A 16,408-nucleotide genomic window follows, 5' to 3' on the forward strand; every position below is an offset into this window, starting at 1 on the left:
CTTTGACCACCTTCACCCATCTCCCCCCATCCTCCAAACCATATCCTTTTAATTCTTCATCAGAATCTCCTCAACCCCCAACATTTAGGCCAAATCCAGAAAAGAAGCAACTGAATCACAGCTGAGCTTCCATGGAAGGAAAATGTGCCAGAGCTGCCGCCCTTCCGTGAGAATGTGTCCTGCAATCAAGTTCTCGTTCTGGTATTTTGGCAGAGGTTCCCACACCTGGGGTGTTGGAGAGGACATGTGTTTGGTGTGACACAGTCATCAAATGGGGATGAAGATACTTCCCAACAAGACTTTACAAGCATTCAGTGTAAGTACCTTGCACTCAGTAGCACCGGCATGCAGTAGGCACTCAGCAGTGTTAAGTACCCTTCCCTTCTTTGGTCAGTGTATGGGCAGTACTAGTTAGAGTGGAATTTAGCAATAAAGCCACCCATCGGGAGTGAAACCCACGAGAACCAGCACCTCTGGGTGAAGGAAGCCATCTTCATGGCAGCCACACCCTCCAAGTTGGCTGCAAAGGCATTGGTGAGGTAACTTGAGATGTGCCCAGGTCTGAGCCAGGTGTCCAGCGGCTCCTCAGAATGAGACTGTCGTTAACTAAAGTTTGCCTTCTGCCTGGGACTCCACCTCTACTTCAGGAACTAGGTTGTGTGCCGGGCATTGGAAGCCAACTAATGAGGTTGCAGCCCACCCACATGTATTATTGCAGTCTGTTTGTAGGATAAAGAAGGTGGTCGGAGAGGAAGAACTCGTCAGTGTCTGTCCAGCCCTGCTGGGGAGACAGCGGAGAGGCACCCCTCGCCAGTGTCATTCACCATCAGGCTTCTGGTTTATAAATCAGTTGCTTGTGCAGAGGGTCAGTGTGAGTTGGCCCCCAGGCCTGAGTGACTCTGCGTCCTCAGGAGAGCCTGAGTGTGTGACCTGCAAAGCTGAGATATCTTTGACATCTCTTCGTAAACCAGCGGTGAGGCCACCACCTCATTCACGACTGTGAGTATGAGACGCGGGTCTGGAGCTCACACCTTCCCTGAGGGCCCTTCTTTTCTTTTGGAATCTGCTTGGTGAGGTGCTGAGGGCAAACTGTGTGCCAGGCATTTTCTTTTTGTGCGGGATCCTGCCTGACCCTCACATTCATCCTCTGGATGAACTGTGACCTCAGTCTATGAATGAGGAAGCTGAGACTCAGAGAGGGTGAGAAACTCACCTTTGGTCACACAGCTGATGAGTGGTAGAGCCGGCATTCCAACCCAGCTTGTTTGAACCTAGAGTCTGGGCTCTTGGTCTCAACGCCACAGAGATTCTTGGAAGAGGCCCAACTTTTGATGCTGTAAGGCAGATTTGCCCTAAGAATATTGTCAATGCTGAAAAATGCATTCCAAACATTCTGAATTTTTTCATACATTGCCTAAATTATGATTGATAAAAGTAAGGGAGAGAAAGAGCTTACAGATGTAGGGTACTTTAGGAGACAGACTGCCAAAAGGTGACCTGAGGCTCCTGGGTGGGTTGGGAACAAATACTATTTAGTTTATAGAGGGAAAGCTTGGAAGGCCACGGAAAGTAAACTATCTAATTCACATGTTTTTTACTTTTACTACTCCTACTCCTGCTTCCTTGGACACCCTCCCTGCCTTGCCCATCAGAATACTGCTATTCATCCTTCAAGCCCCAGACAGAATGTCACCTCCCCTGGGAAGCCTTTCTTGATTTCCCCAGCAGAGCTAGTTTCTCCCCTTGTTGCTTTCCTCGCATCTGCTCATTGAGGGCAAGAACCCCGCCTTCCTCTCTGAAGCCATATAGGCTAGATGAAAACCCTGGCTGTAAGACCTTGTGCAAGCTACTTAACCTCGCTCTTCCTCAGTTTTCCTCATCTGAACAATGGGAATAATAGTGGTACCTACAGCCCTGGGTTGGTCGTGGACCTTAAATGAGAGAAGGAACGCAAAGTGTTTAGCATGGGACCCGGCACATCCTGAGAACTCATCAGTGTTACTTATTATTTATAACGCGGGGCCTTCGCAGCGTGTGGAGTCAATGTTCATTGAGTATTTGTGGAAGGAAGAAAAGATAAAAGGAGGAAAAGAGAATAGAGAGAAACAGACCAACTAGCTGCAGAAATCTCTTTAAGCAGGGCAGTGCCAGCCTGATATTTGGAGTTGTGGCTGCTGCACAATTTCCTGCCCTCTCGGGTCAAGGCTTGGTACCTAAGAGACCAATTCCATGTGCCACGCCTCTCCCACCTCCACAGCAAACAATCCCTCACCTGTTTGCCCTCCTAAAATCAACATCCTAAATTGCTGCCCCGAATCACAACTGTGTTGGGAGGCCCGTGGGCCAGGAAGCCTGGTACAGCACCCCCTCCCCAACCCCTCCCCCCGCCCCGCCCAGCTCAAGAAAAATCGGCCCTGTTCCTCCTAACCTGAGCCACTCAGTGGTGACTCCATTCAGGTGGGCTGGGAAAAGGTGGCCAGCAGAGTCTCATGGGATCTGCGCTGTGTGAGACAAGGTGAGGACCACAAGGATTAGTCACAGCACTGACAGCAGACATTGCCCTGGGCATCCTATGCACCAGGGCTGTGCCAAACACCTTGCATGTACTTCCCCCGTGATCAGTTCTTGGACCTGAGCCTCGGGATATGTGTGCTCCTGCCACCTTCCTTTGCAACAGAGGAGACTGTGTGGTCTAATCAGGTGGCCACCTCTGCTTATTGACCTTGAATGAGGTTTGCTGTTGCATGAACTGAAGAATGGGAACTATCTCACTCATAATTTTTATATTAATTACAGGTTGAGATGACAGTATTTTGAATTTATTGGGTTAAGCGAAATATTAAAATTTATTTCATCTGCTTCTTTTTACTTTTTTTAAGATTGGCACCTGTTCTAATATCTGTTGACAATCTTTTTTTTCTTCTTCTTCTTCTTCTTCTCCCCAAAGCCCCCCAGTGCATAGTCGTATATTCTAGTTGTGGGTCCTTCTGGTTGTGCTATGTGGGACACCACCTCAGCGTGGCCTGATGAACGGTGCCCAGGATCCGAACCCGTGAAACCCTGGGCCGTGGAAGTGCAGCGCGTGAATTTAACCACTTGGCCATGTGCCAGACCGCTTCTTTTTACTTTTTAAATGTGGCTACTAGAAAATTTAAACTTAAACATGTGACTTGCGTTGTGTTTTTATGGAAAGCGCTGGATTAGAAGATTCCCCTAAACCAGAGCCAAGATTCCATCGCAGGTTGATGTCTCCACAGCCTTGCTCTTCACTTCTGTGCTGAAACGAAACTTCTATGCTGACATTAGAATCGTCCCCACATGTGATAGGGACCAAACATAAGGGTACCTGGAGTGGGGCTCCCTGGGAAAGAGGAACTATGATCCCCTCTTTCTAGCAGTGGGTGCAACTATACATGGGGGCATGTGTGCACACTGGAGTGCTGCTGTTTCATGGACGAGGAAACCAAATGGCATGGCCCACCCTCTCCCATGTGTCTTAGGCCCTCTCCCAGGTCTCAGGCCCCCTACCATGCAAATGAGAGAGGTGAAATTTAAACCCAGGTCTGGCTGGCTCCAGAGACAGGCCTCTTCCCCCTGTCGCTTCTCCCAGGGCTCCTGTACTCCACAACCTAGAAGGAGGATGGGCTCAGGTTGGTCAAGACTGGGTTGAAACCCAGATCACCGGGGGCTGATGAATAATTCCCTCGTAGCGGATCTGAGGAGTGATTCTCCTGGAAATGGAATGGTGTCAGGTAAAGAGAAAGGCAGGAATGCTTCCTGTCGGAGCTGAAAGGGCTCTCAGCAGTTGTGTGGCTCTACACCCGACTTCACGGATGAGGAAGCTGGGCTTCAGAAAGCTTATGTCATCTTTGGTCACATAGCTAAGGGCTAAACCAGCACTTGTGGGTCAGTCTGTTTTACTCTCCTGTCAGTGTTGAATTCCCTTTTACTCTGAGTCCTGCCTTTCATGTTAGGGGCGGTAAGGGCCTTCACCTGTGCACATCCGGTGCCATCCCTCAGGCCTCCGACCGTCTCCTCCTGTTTTGACCCCTCCCCGTTCTTGTGTCCTTGGTCCTCTTTCTGTACCTCACTCGGGGCCTAGGAATGTTCGTTCACTCGCTGGCTGGAAATCTTTGTTGGACCCCAGAATTTGAATGTCTCATTTCCGTACCCACTTCTGGTTGCCAGACCCATTTTCCTACTGTTGCTCCTAGTTGAAAACCATACCTAACGGCCATCTCTGAGGAGCTGGGATCATTAGATTTGGGTTTGTAAAATCAAGCCTGGAAAACTATTTATTTGTTTGCAGAAATTAGGGACTATATCTTATCAATTTAGTCTTATGAACCCTTGCTTCCAGACAGCCTAACACAGTTCCTGGCCTTGTGGAGTTGTTCAATAAGGTGCTGTAGAATATCAAGTAACTATCACGATTGTACTTATAACAGTAGCTACCACTGTGTGCCAAGAGAGGGTCTAGCCCTCCATGCATATAGAACCTCCTAGGATGCAGGTGCTATGATTGGCCCATTTTACAGATCTGGCTACTGAGGCTTAAGTGACTTTCCAAGGTCCTTCAGTTGGTAATTAAAAAGAGTTACAATAGGCTATTGCTATAATGTTTGGTTTCATGAAAAGAATTCTAAACTAGAAGGTTTCTGTACTGGTTCTGCCCCTAATTCATTTACGATTTTTGTTTTGGCACTCCGCCTTCCTAAATCTCAGTTTTCTCCTGAGCATTGTGCTGGTTAGATTCACTAAATTGCCATTCAGGGTACTTTTCAGTGAGTCTATATACTACCACTGAGTGACCTACAGTGCTAAGAGCTCTCCGAGAGCACGGTTATCAAATGAGAAAAAATATTTTCCACTCAACTTTTTAATAAAAATTCAAATTGTATCATAATAGCTGATTATAGTAATCTAACTAGCAATGAAAATCATTGTTTAATGTAAAATTAAAGTTTTAAATAAACATATCTGTAATAGATGCCTTGCTTATGTTTAGTTTACTGTTGTCAGCTGTGCCTTGCCACACTTGGAATTTTGGCTCAGGCCAGAAGGACATTTCTCTCAATGCATTTGGAGCATACTTCCTGTGAAAATCTTCATACCTCTGACAGTTTCTTATCAAAAACTTCAGATAGCTATCCTTCTCTATTCGTACAGCAATTCCAAAACTGTATTTTGTGGGTTAATAATAAGTGTTAAAAAAAAAAAACCCCTCTCTTATATCAAGTAAGTGTAGGAAATTGTGGAATATATAGGTTTCCTCACCTCAAAGATTCGGAGAGCCTTTGATACGCTCACGTGTGTCGAGACTCTACAGAACTGTGTGTCAATGGATGCAGCAGCTTCTAACCTTCTTTCAGCACAGAACACTGAGGATGGGAGTGGGAGGCAGGGATGGGGGAGAGTCGGGTAGGGAAGCAATCTTATGGACTAGGGTTCTGTGGAATACCTTGGGTGATGTCCTAATCTAGACGCTTTCCTCTGTCTTGGTTCTTTTCTCTTATGACAAACTACCTCTGATGTGTGTATTTTTTTTTAACAGAAAGCTTTGAAGATATTTGTGTTTTGTATGTTGCCAATCAGTAGAAACTTCCTGAACCCCAAGCAGAAGATGAAAGAGAAAAGCAAGAGTCTCTACCAATGTTTTACTGGGATTCCTGCCCACCTTCCAATCATTATCCCTCTCTTCACAATAGTATCGGGTTGTAGCCTCTCAACAAATTTCTTTCCAAATAGCTCCATAGCAGGAAGTGGAGATTTGGGATATGATGTGAGAACTATTGATGGACCATTCACTTTCCTAAATTTAAATGAAGTCTTTGTTTTAAAAAACTTAAATAAGACTAAATAGAACACTTTCTAACCAGTTCCCAAAGTGCATTAGGAATCTCACTGGTGCTTCTTGCAGGTGATGTGAAATTATACCACTTGTTCTGATCCAACAAGAACGATGCACACGGGGATCAGGCAGGAAGTCTCAACTCACTAAGCAACACTGGGACCAAACCCCGGGCTGCCAGCCTGTGGTAACTATTAGTGTGGCCAAAGATATCGGCTGGAGGGAAGGTGCTAGGGGAGATGGGAGAACGTGACAGTCCTCGCCCCCGCCATTCTGCTTCCGGTGGAGCACTGGACACACAGCAGAATCCAATCATGACTTCCTAGTAGCCTTGACCCAAGTGTTTGTTATGAGTTCTTAGGAAAAGGTTAGGAAACCTAAATTTGTTTACATGTACACATGAATGTGAGGTTGCTCGGGGTCCAAGGTTACAAATGTTGGCAAATCTCATCAAAAGTACTAACTCAGGGAAATCCAAATTTAGAATTTAAAGAGATAAGATGGGCTATCATGTTTCAGATTCTGGTCACCGGTTCTGATTGCGATTCTGAAACTGCTTAAATCAGCCTTACAGAGCCCTATAAGTAACCCTGACTCTGCAACTCCACATACTGACCCCATCCTGGGCCTTGCTCCCCACAGAATGGATCTGCTGCTACCCCTGGTACTCTGTACCCTGGCCGTATGCTGTGGGGCGAGATCCCCACCTGGGCCCCCACCTCTCTTCCCCCGAGGCTGCAATGACTCAGATGTGCTGGCAGCCTCAGACCTCGCCCTGCAGGACATCAACAGGGACCAAAGAAAAGGCTTTGTGCTGAGTCTCAACCGAGTGAGCAATGTCTACGAACACAGACAGGCAAGTGACCTTTGCACAAGCTGTGGAAGCCAGGGGTTGGGAACCCAGAGACACATGTTGGCAGGTGCTTTCCAGATTGGAAACCCTGCCGAGGATGCTGTGCTTTGCTCAGCCAGGGTGTGCTATGTGCTCTTATTGTTATTAGGAACAAATGCTAATAGTATCCTACTCTGACACTTGTCGAGTGTTCCACAGTTTATGAGAAATCTTCACAAACATGATATCCTTTGGCTCTGCCATAAAACAGAGACTTTTTCAGCCAGTCTTTAGGGGTTTCTGCTTCATGTGAGATGTGGTGCATTTCTCCGCCCCTTCCCACAGGGTGATCTGGGATCAGTGTTCTATCTCACTCTGGACGTGTTAGAGACTGACTGCCATGTGCTCACCAAGAAGCCATGGAAGGAATGTGGAGTGAAGTTCCCACATGATACAGTAAGTGCTTGTTTCCGGGGCTCTGGGGGAGAAACTAGGTGCCTCTGTCTACAGGATACAGATTGTTCAATATGCGCCATCTTTACATGTCCCTCTTTATAGTCTCCTGGGCATGGTACCCATGAGGTTATTCTAATGCTATAGACAGAACAAAATTTCACCTGTCAGGTGGGTTTCCAGAAATAGCATTGTGGTCATGGAGAACAGAACTGCCAAGTTACTCAAAAACTATTTGGTGAGTCCAGTTTTCCACCTCCCAAATTCTTCTGTAGGGTTATATCAGTGTCTAAATTGTGAGAAAGGAATGGAAGGTAGAGAACTCTGTGTTTGTGTTTAAGGTAGAGTGTAGAAGCAACAGAAGGAAGTACTTTTCGTTTGTATTGTTTTGTTTTAATGGGCCTGCAGAGAATGATTTATAGTGTAAGAGGTTTAAAATGTGTCATGGAAAGAAAAATACTTCCCTTGAAATATAGAACTTAAAGGACCTCAGAAATGACCCTTTAACGATGACCATAGGAGGTGAGTAAAACTAATATGGTCAGTTTTCATTTCATTCTTAGTTATTTGGGGAATCTTTGCGTTGACTGATATTAGACTTGATAGGTCTAATACAGTGATATGTGTGTAGAAGTAAGCTGTTTGACGAAGATCTCTTTCTCTAATCGTTTAACCAAATTTGTCATACTGTACCTACCTGATTTTGAAAAGCAAATGGTCTTTTTACCCTGTTTTGAATTACACTTATAAAGGTGACACTAGCTGCTATAACACATACACTGGAAAGTATGTACTGATGGCAATATAGAAGTTTATTTCTCACTCATGTAAAATTCAAAATAGAAATTCCTGATCAAGAGGGACTTTCCTCCAGGAGTGACTTAGAGACCCAAGTTCCTTCCGTGTTGTGGCTCTAGACTCTGCCGCCTTCAGCTCACGGCCTCTATGGTCACCATGCTCATCTGCATCAAGCTACAGAAAGAGAAAAGCATAGAGGACAGATGGCAAATGGGAGATCTTTGTGGGCCAGACCTGGAAGTGATTACACTCACTTCTGCTCACCTTCCTGGGGTTAGGGCTGAGTTATGCACAGCACACCTAACTAGGAGGGAGACTGGGAAATGTAGTCCTGCTGTGTCCCGGGAGAAGGTTAAACTGTGTGATGATCAGCTGGTAGTTTCTCATATCCACAGTAACCAAAATTGATCTTAAGTTTTTTATTATGTAAAAATAAAATGTCAGGGCCGGCCCAGTGGTGCAGCAGTTAATTTCGTACATTCCGCTTCGGTGGCCTGGGGTTCGCCAGTTCGGATCCCGGTTGCGGACATGGCACTGCTTGTCAAGACATATTGTGGCAGGTGTCCCACATATAAAGTAGAGGAACATGGGCATGGATGTTAGCTCAGGGCCAGTCTTCCTCAGCAAAAAGAGGAGGATTGGTGGCAGATGTTAGCTCAGGGCTAATCTTCCTCAAATAAATAAATAAATATAAAAATAAAAATAAATTGTCCAATTTTATTTTGGGATGTATTTTAAAAAGTCACAGTTTGTTCTACTATGTCGTAATATGTGTTTGTTGGTTCCAGGTTTATGGTCAATGCAAAGTGATATTTTATATTAACCAGCCAAGAATTGTCTATACACCTGCTTATAACTGTACACTTCGCCCAGGTAAGAAAGCACTCTGATTTTGTTCATTTTAATAAAAAATGGGAAAAAAGTATTAACAGGGCTATGCCCAGAGTGTATAGCCTATAGGGTTCTCCCATCCTCACTTCCTATTCATACCAAGGCCAGGTTCTTAATATATCCAATACTTGCACTGCTCTGCTTCCCACAATTAAGCTTCCTAAATGATCTGCAATAGCTTGCCATTGTGTACTGCATCAAATCCTAAATTTTTAGTGTGACATAAATGGTGTAATCTCTACGACGGGTCTTCAGGCTCCCTTTCTAGCTATCTCTGCCATTATTTCTCTGGCTACCCCAACTCCGCACTCCATTCAACTGGATGCCTCATTAATTTCTGAAGACACATTGCACTTTCCAATCTCTGCATCTTGCTCGTGCCTCTTCCTCTGCTGACGATGCCCTCCCCTAATAACCTCTGCCCTTGGAACTCTTATCCATTCTTTAAGGACCATTGCCAACGCCGTTGCTTCCACCATGTTCTCTATTCCAGAAAGGAATGGTGCTCTCCTGTTCTCATTCCTATAAAACTTTAGCCTAACCGCTCATAAAGCACAGACATGCACTGCCTTGATTTGGGGTCTTGTATCTTATATCATGTAGAACATTTTATCCCTTCTTCCTCCCTGCTACAACCTCCTATCAAGTGTAAGGAGTCCATACTAAGGTTGAATAAATGAATAAATGCTTTCATTCTAGGTCCTTCTTTGGAAAGCTAGCATTCATGGCATGGGAAATAGGATAAGGCTACTCGTCAAACTGTTTTGTGCCTGTGACTTCCCTGGTGGACCTTGTTCAAATGCAGATTCCAATTCTATAGCTCTGGAGCGGAGCCTGAGATTCTGCATTTCTAACAAGCTCCAGGTGATAACAATGCTGCTAGTTCCTTTGAGGGACAAGGCAACAGAGCAAACATTTTATTAATCACAGCTTAAGCTTCCTGGTTGTAAAGATGAGACTCACCTAAAATAAAGTAGAGAACAACAAAAAGTAAAACAGATCAGAACTTAAATGGAAATCACAGGTCCCAGAGGTGTGGGAGGTCAGAAAGTGACCTGTCAGCTGGCGCCAAGAGTGACAAGCTGTGGGGGTAACTCCTCTGTACTACACCCAAATACACAGTTGATCAAAACAATGTGTTTGCTCTACAAAAATAACTTCTAGACAAGTCCCCTAGCCTGATTTTCACTTCAGTTTTGCCACCCCCAGCTCCTCCCAGTCAGGAATTCTGGCTGTCCCTGTTACCACACAAAATTGTGGTTCTCTTGCCCAACGCACGCAAAGCCAGTTATTATGTCATCAGCTTTTGGGAAAAGTAATCAGCTTTATTGCTAGATCGATCTGTGAGGAGACAGGGGCATATGCTCTCAGATCTGTCTCCCTCATCCAGGGCTTGGGGCACAATTTATAGGATGAAGGGCGGGGCAATCTGAAGTGTGAAGATAGATGATTGGAAGTAAGGAGAAGTGAGGTAATTGATGATCGGCACAAGCGTAGTCAAGCATCATGGCTCTTCATAGGACACATGTTCACAAAAATGGTGGCATTACCATGATCTGAGGGTGAACTTTTTAGCTCCTTAATGTCCAAAAGATCACTTATTGGGGCCAGCCTAGTGGTGTGGCGGTTAAGTTCATGCGCTCCACTTCAGCGGCCTAGGGTTCACCAGTTTGGATCCTGGGCACAGACTTACGCACCACTTATCAAGCCATGCTGAGGCAGCATCCCACATACAAAGCAGAGGAAGATGGGCACAGATGTTAGCTCAGGGCCAATATTCCTCAGCAAAAAGAGGAGGATTGGCAGCAGATGTTAGCTCAGGGCTAACCTTCCTCAAAAAAAAAAAAAAAAAAAACGGTCACGTTGAGCATTTACATAGGCCCAGTTGATGGGTTGATGGTCTCAGCAGGCCTGAAATGGACAAGGGGGGACTCCCAGTACCTGAAAGACAACTCTTAATTACTCTGTTGATAAGATGGGGTCCGTTGAACGGGTCCTAGAGGGCCTGTGGTTACATATTCTTACTGTGGGTATTCTATCCAGTTGCACCACGATTTGACCAATTTTTGTTTTCTGGCTCACTTGTATCTTCTAACCAAAGAGGATGTGCTTCCACCTTCCATGTGTCATTCAACAAGCATTTACTAAGCGCTTACCATGCATTAGACAGCATTAGACATTGTCAGGTGTGGGGGACTAAAAGGTGAAGAAGACGTGACAATAATGAAATCCCAACCTTTTAAGACACTCAGTCTGCTTTACAGAGGCAACGATGATGAGAGATATTGAGCTAATTGGGAAAAAACTTTTATATCAATATACTATTATGTGTTTCTGAACAAAATTCCTATGGTAAATACATTTGTGTGAGGTGAAAACATCTTGCTTTGATTTTGTTTTAATTATGAAAGTAATACACACTTGTTGCAGAAAGTAACTTTCTTTCCAGAAAATATCTTTTCTGTTCCATCCACGCAATACTCAACTGAAGCTTAGTATTTATCTTTTTTCTAAATCTGCCTCTGTTGTGGTCATATGATTTATAGGGTTGAAAATCAGTAAGGGGTTTACTTTTGAACTGCTCTTTTTGGCATCAACAGTTTCTCGAAGAAAGATTGTCCATACCTGCCCTGACTGCCCCGGCCCCATTAAGTTGTCAGATGCTAGTGTTTTGGAAGCTGCCCTTGAGTCTCTTGCAAAATACAACAGTGAGAGCACGTCGAAGCGGTATTCTCTCGTCCAAGTCATCAAGGCTTCTTTCCAGGTGAGGCTAAAGTGCCCGGTTATATCAACAACGTGTCTCAAAACTGCTGCTATCAATTCCTTAGCCGAGAGGAGAGTGTCAGGGCACTCCTTCTGATTACTACTCAAGGGCCTTTTTTTTCATTACCTGATGCACATTCAATCATGTTTTGGTTTCTGAGTTGTTCCATGGAATTTCCACCTGAGTGATGTGACCCCATTTTACTTCATTGGCCCTAAGGTGAGAAGGGAAATGGACTCGTAGACTCCTTGGGGAATTCTGCTTAGGTTCGCTGTTCACTGCTGCCTTCTCAGGTCTGCTGGACCATGGACTACTCAGTCAGTTGAACTTCTACTCCATGTTAAAGCCCCGAGTAGAGGCTGTGTTTTATGGGTTAAGAGAAATGGAAGCTTATTTGTATTTGGATGATGTCAATATCTATCATATAGAGAAAAACTAATCTAAGAGACAATTCCACATAATGAAAAACACTAACCAAGAGAAGGAGTTTAGGACCCATTCAAATGTTTAAGAAGGGAAGGAAGGTATGGTAATTATATTTTCTAATTAACAAAATCCTAATACATGGTGGGAGTTACAGGGACAGTAGGATACCTGTGTTAACAAAGACTCTGGACGTGTAAGGTTTCTGTTGCCCCCACATAAGTAGGTTGATTTTTATTTCTCAATTCTTGTCTCATCCCAGTGGGTGGTTGGCCCTTCCTACTTTGTGGAATATTTAATCACAGAGTCACCATGTACCAAATCTCAGACTGAGTCTGCTGCCAGCAAATGCCCACTGCAGCTCCCTGATGCTGAGGTAAGTATTCCTGAATGTCTTCATATGTCCAACAAATATGTCATAGATCATCTATTAATATTTCTTGATCACCAACTGCATCCTAGGTGTTGTAAATCTTCCTCAAGAAGCTTGAGGTGTGGTTGGCCATGATTCAGGCCCACAGACGATCTCCACAGTATTTCTAAAGGCCAAAATACATGGTATCGCAGTACCCAATACATTAAGATTTGAAAGGAGGAAATTATGCTAATCTGTGTTGGTCATGGAAGAAAAGGTAGACCTTAACCTGGACCTTGAAGGACGGGTAGGGAAAGGAGAGAGGAGGGCAATCCAGGAGGCAGAAAGAGTACAAACGGAGGCAGGAATGCACTGAGTATTTGCTAGGAATCCAGTGCATGACACGCTCACTCGAGAGGACCCTGAAAGCAAAAGATCAAGACGCCTCAGCACCACTTTCTTAAGAAGTTGTTTTGATACCATGTGGCCTTATGACTGAAAGGTGGGAGAGAGAAACCTTGGCAGGAAGTGACATTTGAAAGGTTGGGCTGAATGGAATGTTCAGTGTAGGGTGCAGTGTGAGAGTGCACCAGGTCAGAGGGGTAAGTGAAAGAAAATCTTCAAGTTCAGGACTTAATCTGTTGCCCAAGTGCTGGAAGGAAAAGATATGGATTAGTGGTAGAGTATATAACACTTAACATTTATTTAACTCTACATGAATTTTGAGCCCAAATCAATTCTGGTCAACAGTGTGGTACAATTGCAAAATGTGGTCACGGAGGGCAATGAAAATGTAGAGAGACTCTGCAAGGAGCCCAAAGTATTTTTATGTAACTGGTCCTGCCAACACTGGCATCTCATTGATGCCTTCTATATGGCAGGCCCCAGTACTGCCAGGCTGTCTAACAGGGCACAGATGTGGGCCCTTCAGGAAGTCCTTCCCTGGCCTCTTGGGCCTCGCCACCACCAACAGGCTCTTATGTGCACCTGGGATCGGCAGGCTGCCCCTTAGACCCAAGACGCTTGTCTCATGGAGCTCTTGCACATCCTTCTAGTCCAAAAGTGAGAACAGACTGCCTGACTTCTGCTCTTTCTCTTCTTCCTCCCATTGTGGGCTGCTCCAGCCAGTTACTCCCCTTCAGAAGTCTCTAAGAGAGAAGTAGACAGCACATTAGTCTCCATTGACATATGTGCTCCCAAACACCAGAGGACACATGTCGAACTCACCCATAAATTCTCACTGGGTTGGGTTCTGTGCCAGTACTGGATGGGCCTGCTGGTTGCAGCAGCTCACAAGCCCCATCCAGGGAGGGAGTGGCCAGTCTCTACTTTTTGCTTGCATCCTGAATTTCTCCAAGGGAATCTCTTAGAGCACCTCACCTGGACTTGGTGATGGGGTAAAGAGAGGAAAAGCTATAGCACTATTCAGCAAGGATTCTCTATTTCAATGAGCTTTCCCACTGGAAGGGGTTCCTAATCTTTTTATATCATCTGGGAGATAGCTGCAGGACCTAGTTGGCCACAGGAGCTCTTTTAAATGTACAGTACTTACCACCTGTTTTCCTGAGCTTTAGAGTTTTAGCAAAAATTCTAAGACAACAGGAAAAGTCCTATTTAACATCCTGCTATACTCAAAAATGTATATATTCTCTGATATAACAAGTCCATTCCTGGGAATTTATTCTGTGGAAATAAGCATGGATGCACGAGAAGCTTGTTCATTGTACCATCATTTATAATTACAACAATAACCCAATGTTTAAAAAAAAGAATTGTTTACAGTATGGTACATTCATGCAGTGGAATATTAGTGTTTAAAAATAAGATCATAGAAGAATATTCAAGGACATGGAAACATTTTCACAATATATTAAATGATAAGAAGGTTTAAAAGCCAATCTGATAATATAGTCATGTTTCTGTGAAAGAAAAAAATACAAATACCTAAAAAAAAGACTTAGAGGATACAAATAAAAAGGTTAAGTGTAGCTATCATTGAGTGGTACCATTATGGATGATTTTTTTCTTCTTTTCTGCTTATATCTCTATATTTTCTACAATGAACATTTATTATTTTAAATTGCTTTATTTTTAAATAAACAAGAATCGAAACACCTGGAAATGGTTTTAACTAGAGAAAGGAAAATTCAGGCAGGAGAGAAAAACTGTCTTTAAATACATAAAAGGCCACTATGAGAAAAAATCAATCAATTTTTCTGATGACACCACATGTAGAATCAGGAACAAGAGGTAGACGTTATGAAAAGGTAGATGTCAGTGCAAGATAATCAAAGGATTTTCTAGACATCAGAGTTCTCCGAAGATGAATGAATTTTCCAGCACCAGAAGTATTTGACCCTGGTCTAGATAATGACTCAGTAGGAGGGCTCTAGAGAAGAGAGCTACAGTGACCGCCTGATACATTGAAGGAACCAAAAAAGTGTTGGTGAATTGTGTGTCAACAGAATTGGAAAGCAACTTGTTCTTCTATTAGAATCATGATGCATCTCAATAATCATGTGACATCTTGTGGTTTTCTTTACATTTTTTTTACTCCAGCCTGTTGGTATTTGTAAAGGCTCTGTGATTGGAAGTCCACTGGAAAAGATTGTCTCAGTGTCCTGCAAATTCTTTGAAACACAGGTATTTTTCAATCTCTTTTGGTGGGTTTTCTATACAGGAAAAAGAAATATGGTTTATCGTTTAGCTGCTCCTGCCCCACTCTCCCTTTTTTCTCTCCAAGTCGGATATTCTCCTCTAGCCAGGCTGCTCCAGGGCCAGGTCCACCGCATGGCTGACTGAAGACCAGAGCATGGCCATGCAGAATAAAGCAAAAGCCCATTTAAGTCAACTCTCTGGACGCTAAGTTCAGGGTCCCACAGAGACCTTACCCTGAACCCTAGGTAGAAGTAGTTTCCATGGAAATATTTACTCGCTTTCTGGAAGTATTTCTCGAACACTTCTTAAGAGGCAGCCTGGTATATTAGAGAGGGTGGTTGAAACAGGCCACCTGGGTTCAAGGTCTGCTCTGCCACCTGCTGCCATTCCCGGGGCAGGGAGACAGCTCACTGAGGACTTGGAACAAGCCCTTTAACCTCTCCGGACCATTGTTCAGCTCTGGATTTGTGAGACTTGCAATCACACCTCTACGGGTCTTTGTTCCCTGGCCCTTATCTCTTTTGCTTTTTAACCCTTTAGCCAGAGGCCCATCCCTTTGAAATATTCCATCTGAAAGGCATAGAACAGCTTGGTCTGCTACCAGGCATGGCAGGGATTTCCCTGGGGAACATCCCCTTATTTGAAAGTGTTCTTATATCAGGATCCTGCCCCCGGAGGTGAAAACTCTGCTGCTAACTGGGCATTTGTGAATCTTCCCAAGGTGGAAGAGCCCCAGAAGACAAACACAGCTCCTACCAACCCACCCTCCAAAGCTGTGCCGAAAGGATCTGTCCAACACCTCCCTGAATTAGATGATGGGAAGCCCAAAGATTCCCAGGAAGAGGGCCCCGTTGAGGCCTTCCCTCTGCATCTGGATCTAACCACGAATCCTCACGGAGAAACCCTGGACGTCTCCTTCCTCTTCGCGGCACCTGGGGAGAAGAAGGTGTTTGTCTTCCCCTTCCCCAAACAAAAGCGACGCTCTGCTGAGTGCCCTGGACCAGCCCAGGAGGACAACCCTTGGGTTCTCCCACCATGAAGACCACATAGAAGATTGCATGGGGATGCAGTGCCCTGCAGGAAATGAGAGGTGGTGGGGAAGGGGGAGAGACAGACATAGAGTTCAAATGTAAAGAGTAGCTAATAAAGTGTATCTTCTTGGCTCCTGGGTCTCATCATGTTGGCTGGAAGTGGAAATAGTGAGACTAAACTGTCATTTATACATGGACTGCATCCCTCCTAAACTGTCCGAGGCCTCATACCGAGGATAGATGCCTTTTGTATCTTCCACCCTCCCTTTCTAACGGTTACTTTCTTTTAGCGAAGTGTCTCTGACATAGGGCCTGCTATGCTTAGGAATCCCCTCCTCTTTCCGGGCAACGG

The 16,408-nt window shown here is 44.6% G+C and overlaps 1 protein-coding gene across 3 annotated transcripts; it reads left to right on the forward strand.

Moving 5' to 3' along the window:
- The first annotated feature begins 682 nt into the window (after positions 1–682).
- FETUB (fetuin B) lies at positions 683–16,188 on the forward strand. 3 transcript variants are annotated; one of them, XM_014732796.3, is made up of 8 exons: positions 683–999; positions 6,494–6,707; positions 7,029–7,139; positions 8,723–8,807; positions 11,426–11,589; positions 12,275–12,388; positions 14,927–15,010; positions 15,747–16,188. In XM_014732796.3, the coding sequence occupies exons 2-8, from the start codon at positions 6,495–6,497 to the stop codon at positions 16,062–16,064; spliced, it is 1,089 nt and encodes a 362-aa protein (XP_014588282.1). In that variant the 5' UTR covers positions 683–999; position 6,494; the 3' UTR covers positions 16,065–16,188. The 3 variants fall into 3 exon arrangements, with proteins under 3 accessions (XP_014588282.1, XP_070098782.1, XP_070098783.1); XM_070242681.1 differs by lacking the exon at positions 683–999 and adding an exon at positions 2,417–2,515; XM_070242682.1 differs by lacking the exon at positions 683–999 and adding an exon at positions 5,920–6,038.
- The last annotated feature ends 220 nt before the right edge of the window (positions 16,189–16,408 follow it).

This window comes from Equus caballus, chromosome 19 (genome assembly GCF_041296265.1).
Source record: "Equus caballus isolate H_3958 breed thoroughbred chromosome 19, TB-T2T, whole genome shotgun sequence".
In the NCBI taxonomy this organism is placed as follows: domain Eukaryota; kingdom Metazoa; phylum Chordata; class Mammalia; order Perissodactyla; family Equidae; genus Equus; species Equus caballus.

What these genes read in the sequence shown, in the direction of transcription:
- FETUB (XM_070242681.1), top strand. Translation starts at nt 2,490, where the DNA reads ATGGGATCTGCGCTGTGTGAGACAAG. An exon ending in TCTGCGCTGTGTGAGACAAG is followed by an intron (nt 2,516 to 6,493) that starts GTGAGGACCACA and finishes TGCTCCCCACAG; the next exon opens with AATGGATCTGCTGCTACCCC. An exon ending in TCATCAAGGCTTCTTTCCAG is followed by an intron (nt 11,590 to 12,274) that starts GTGAGGCTAAAG and finishes GTCTCATCCCAG; the next exon opens with TGGGTGGTTGGCCCTTCCTA.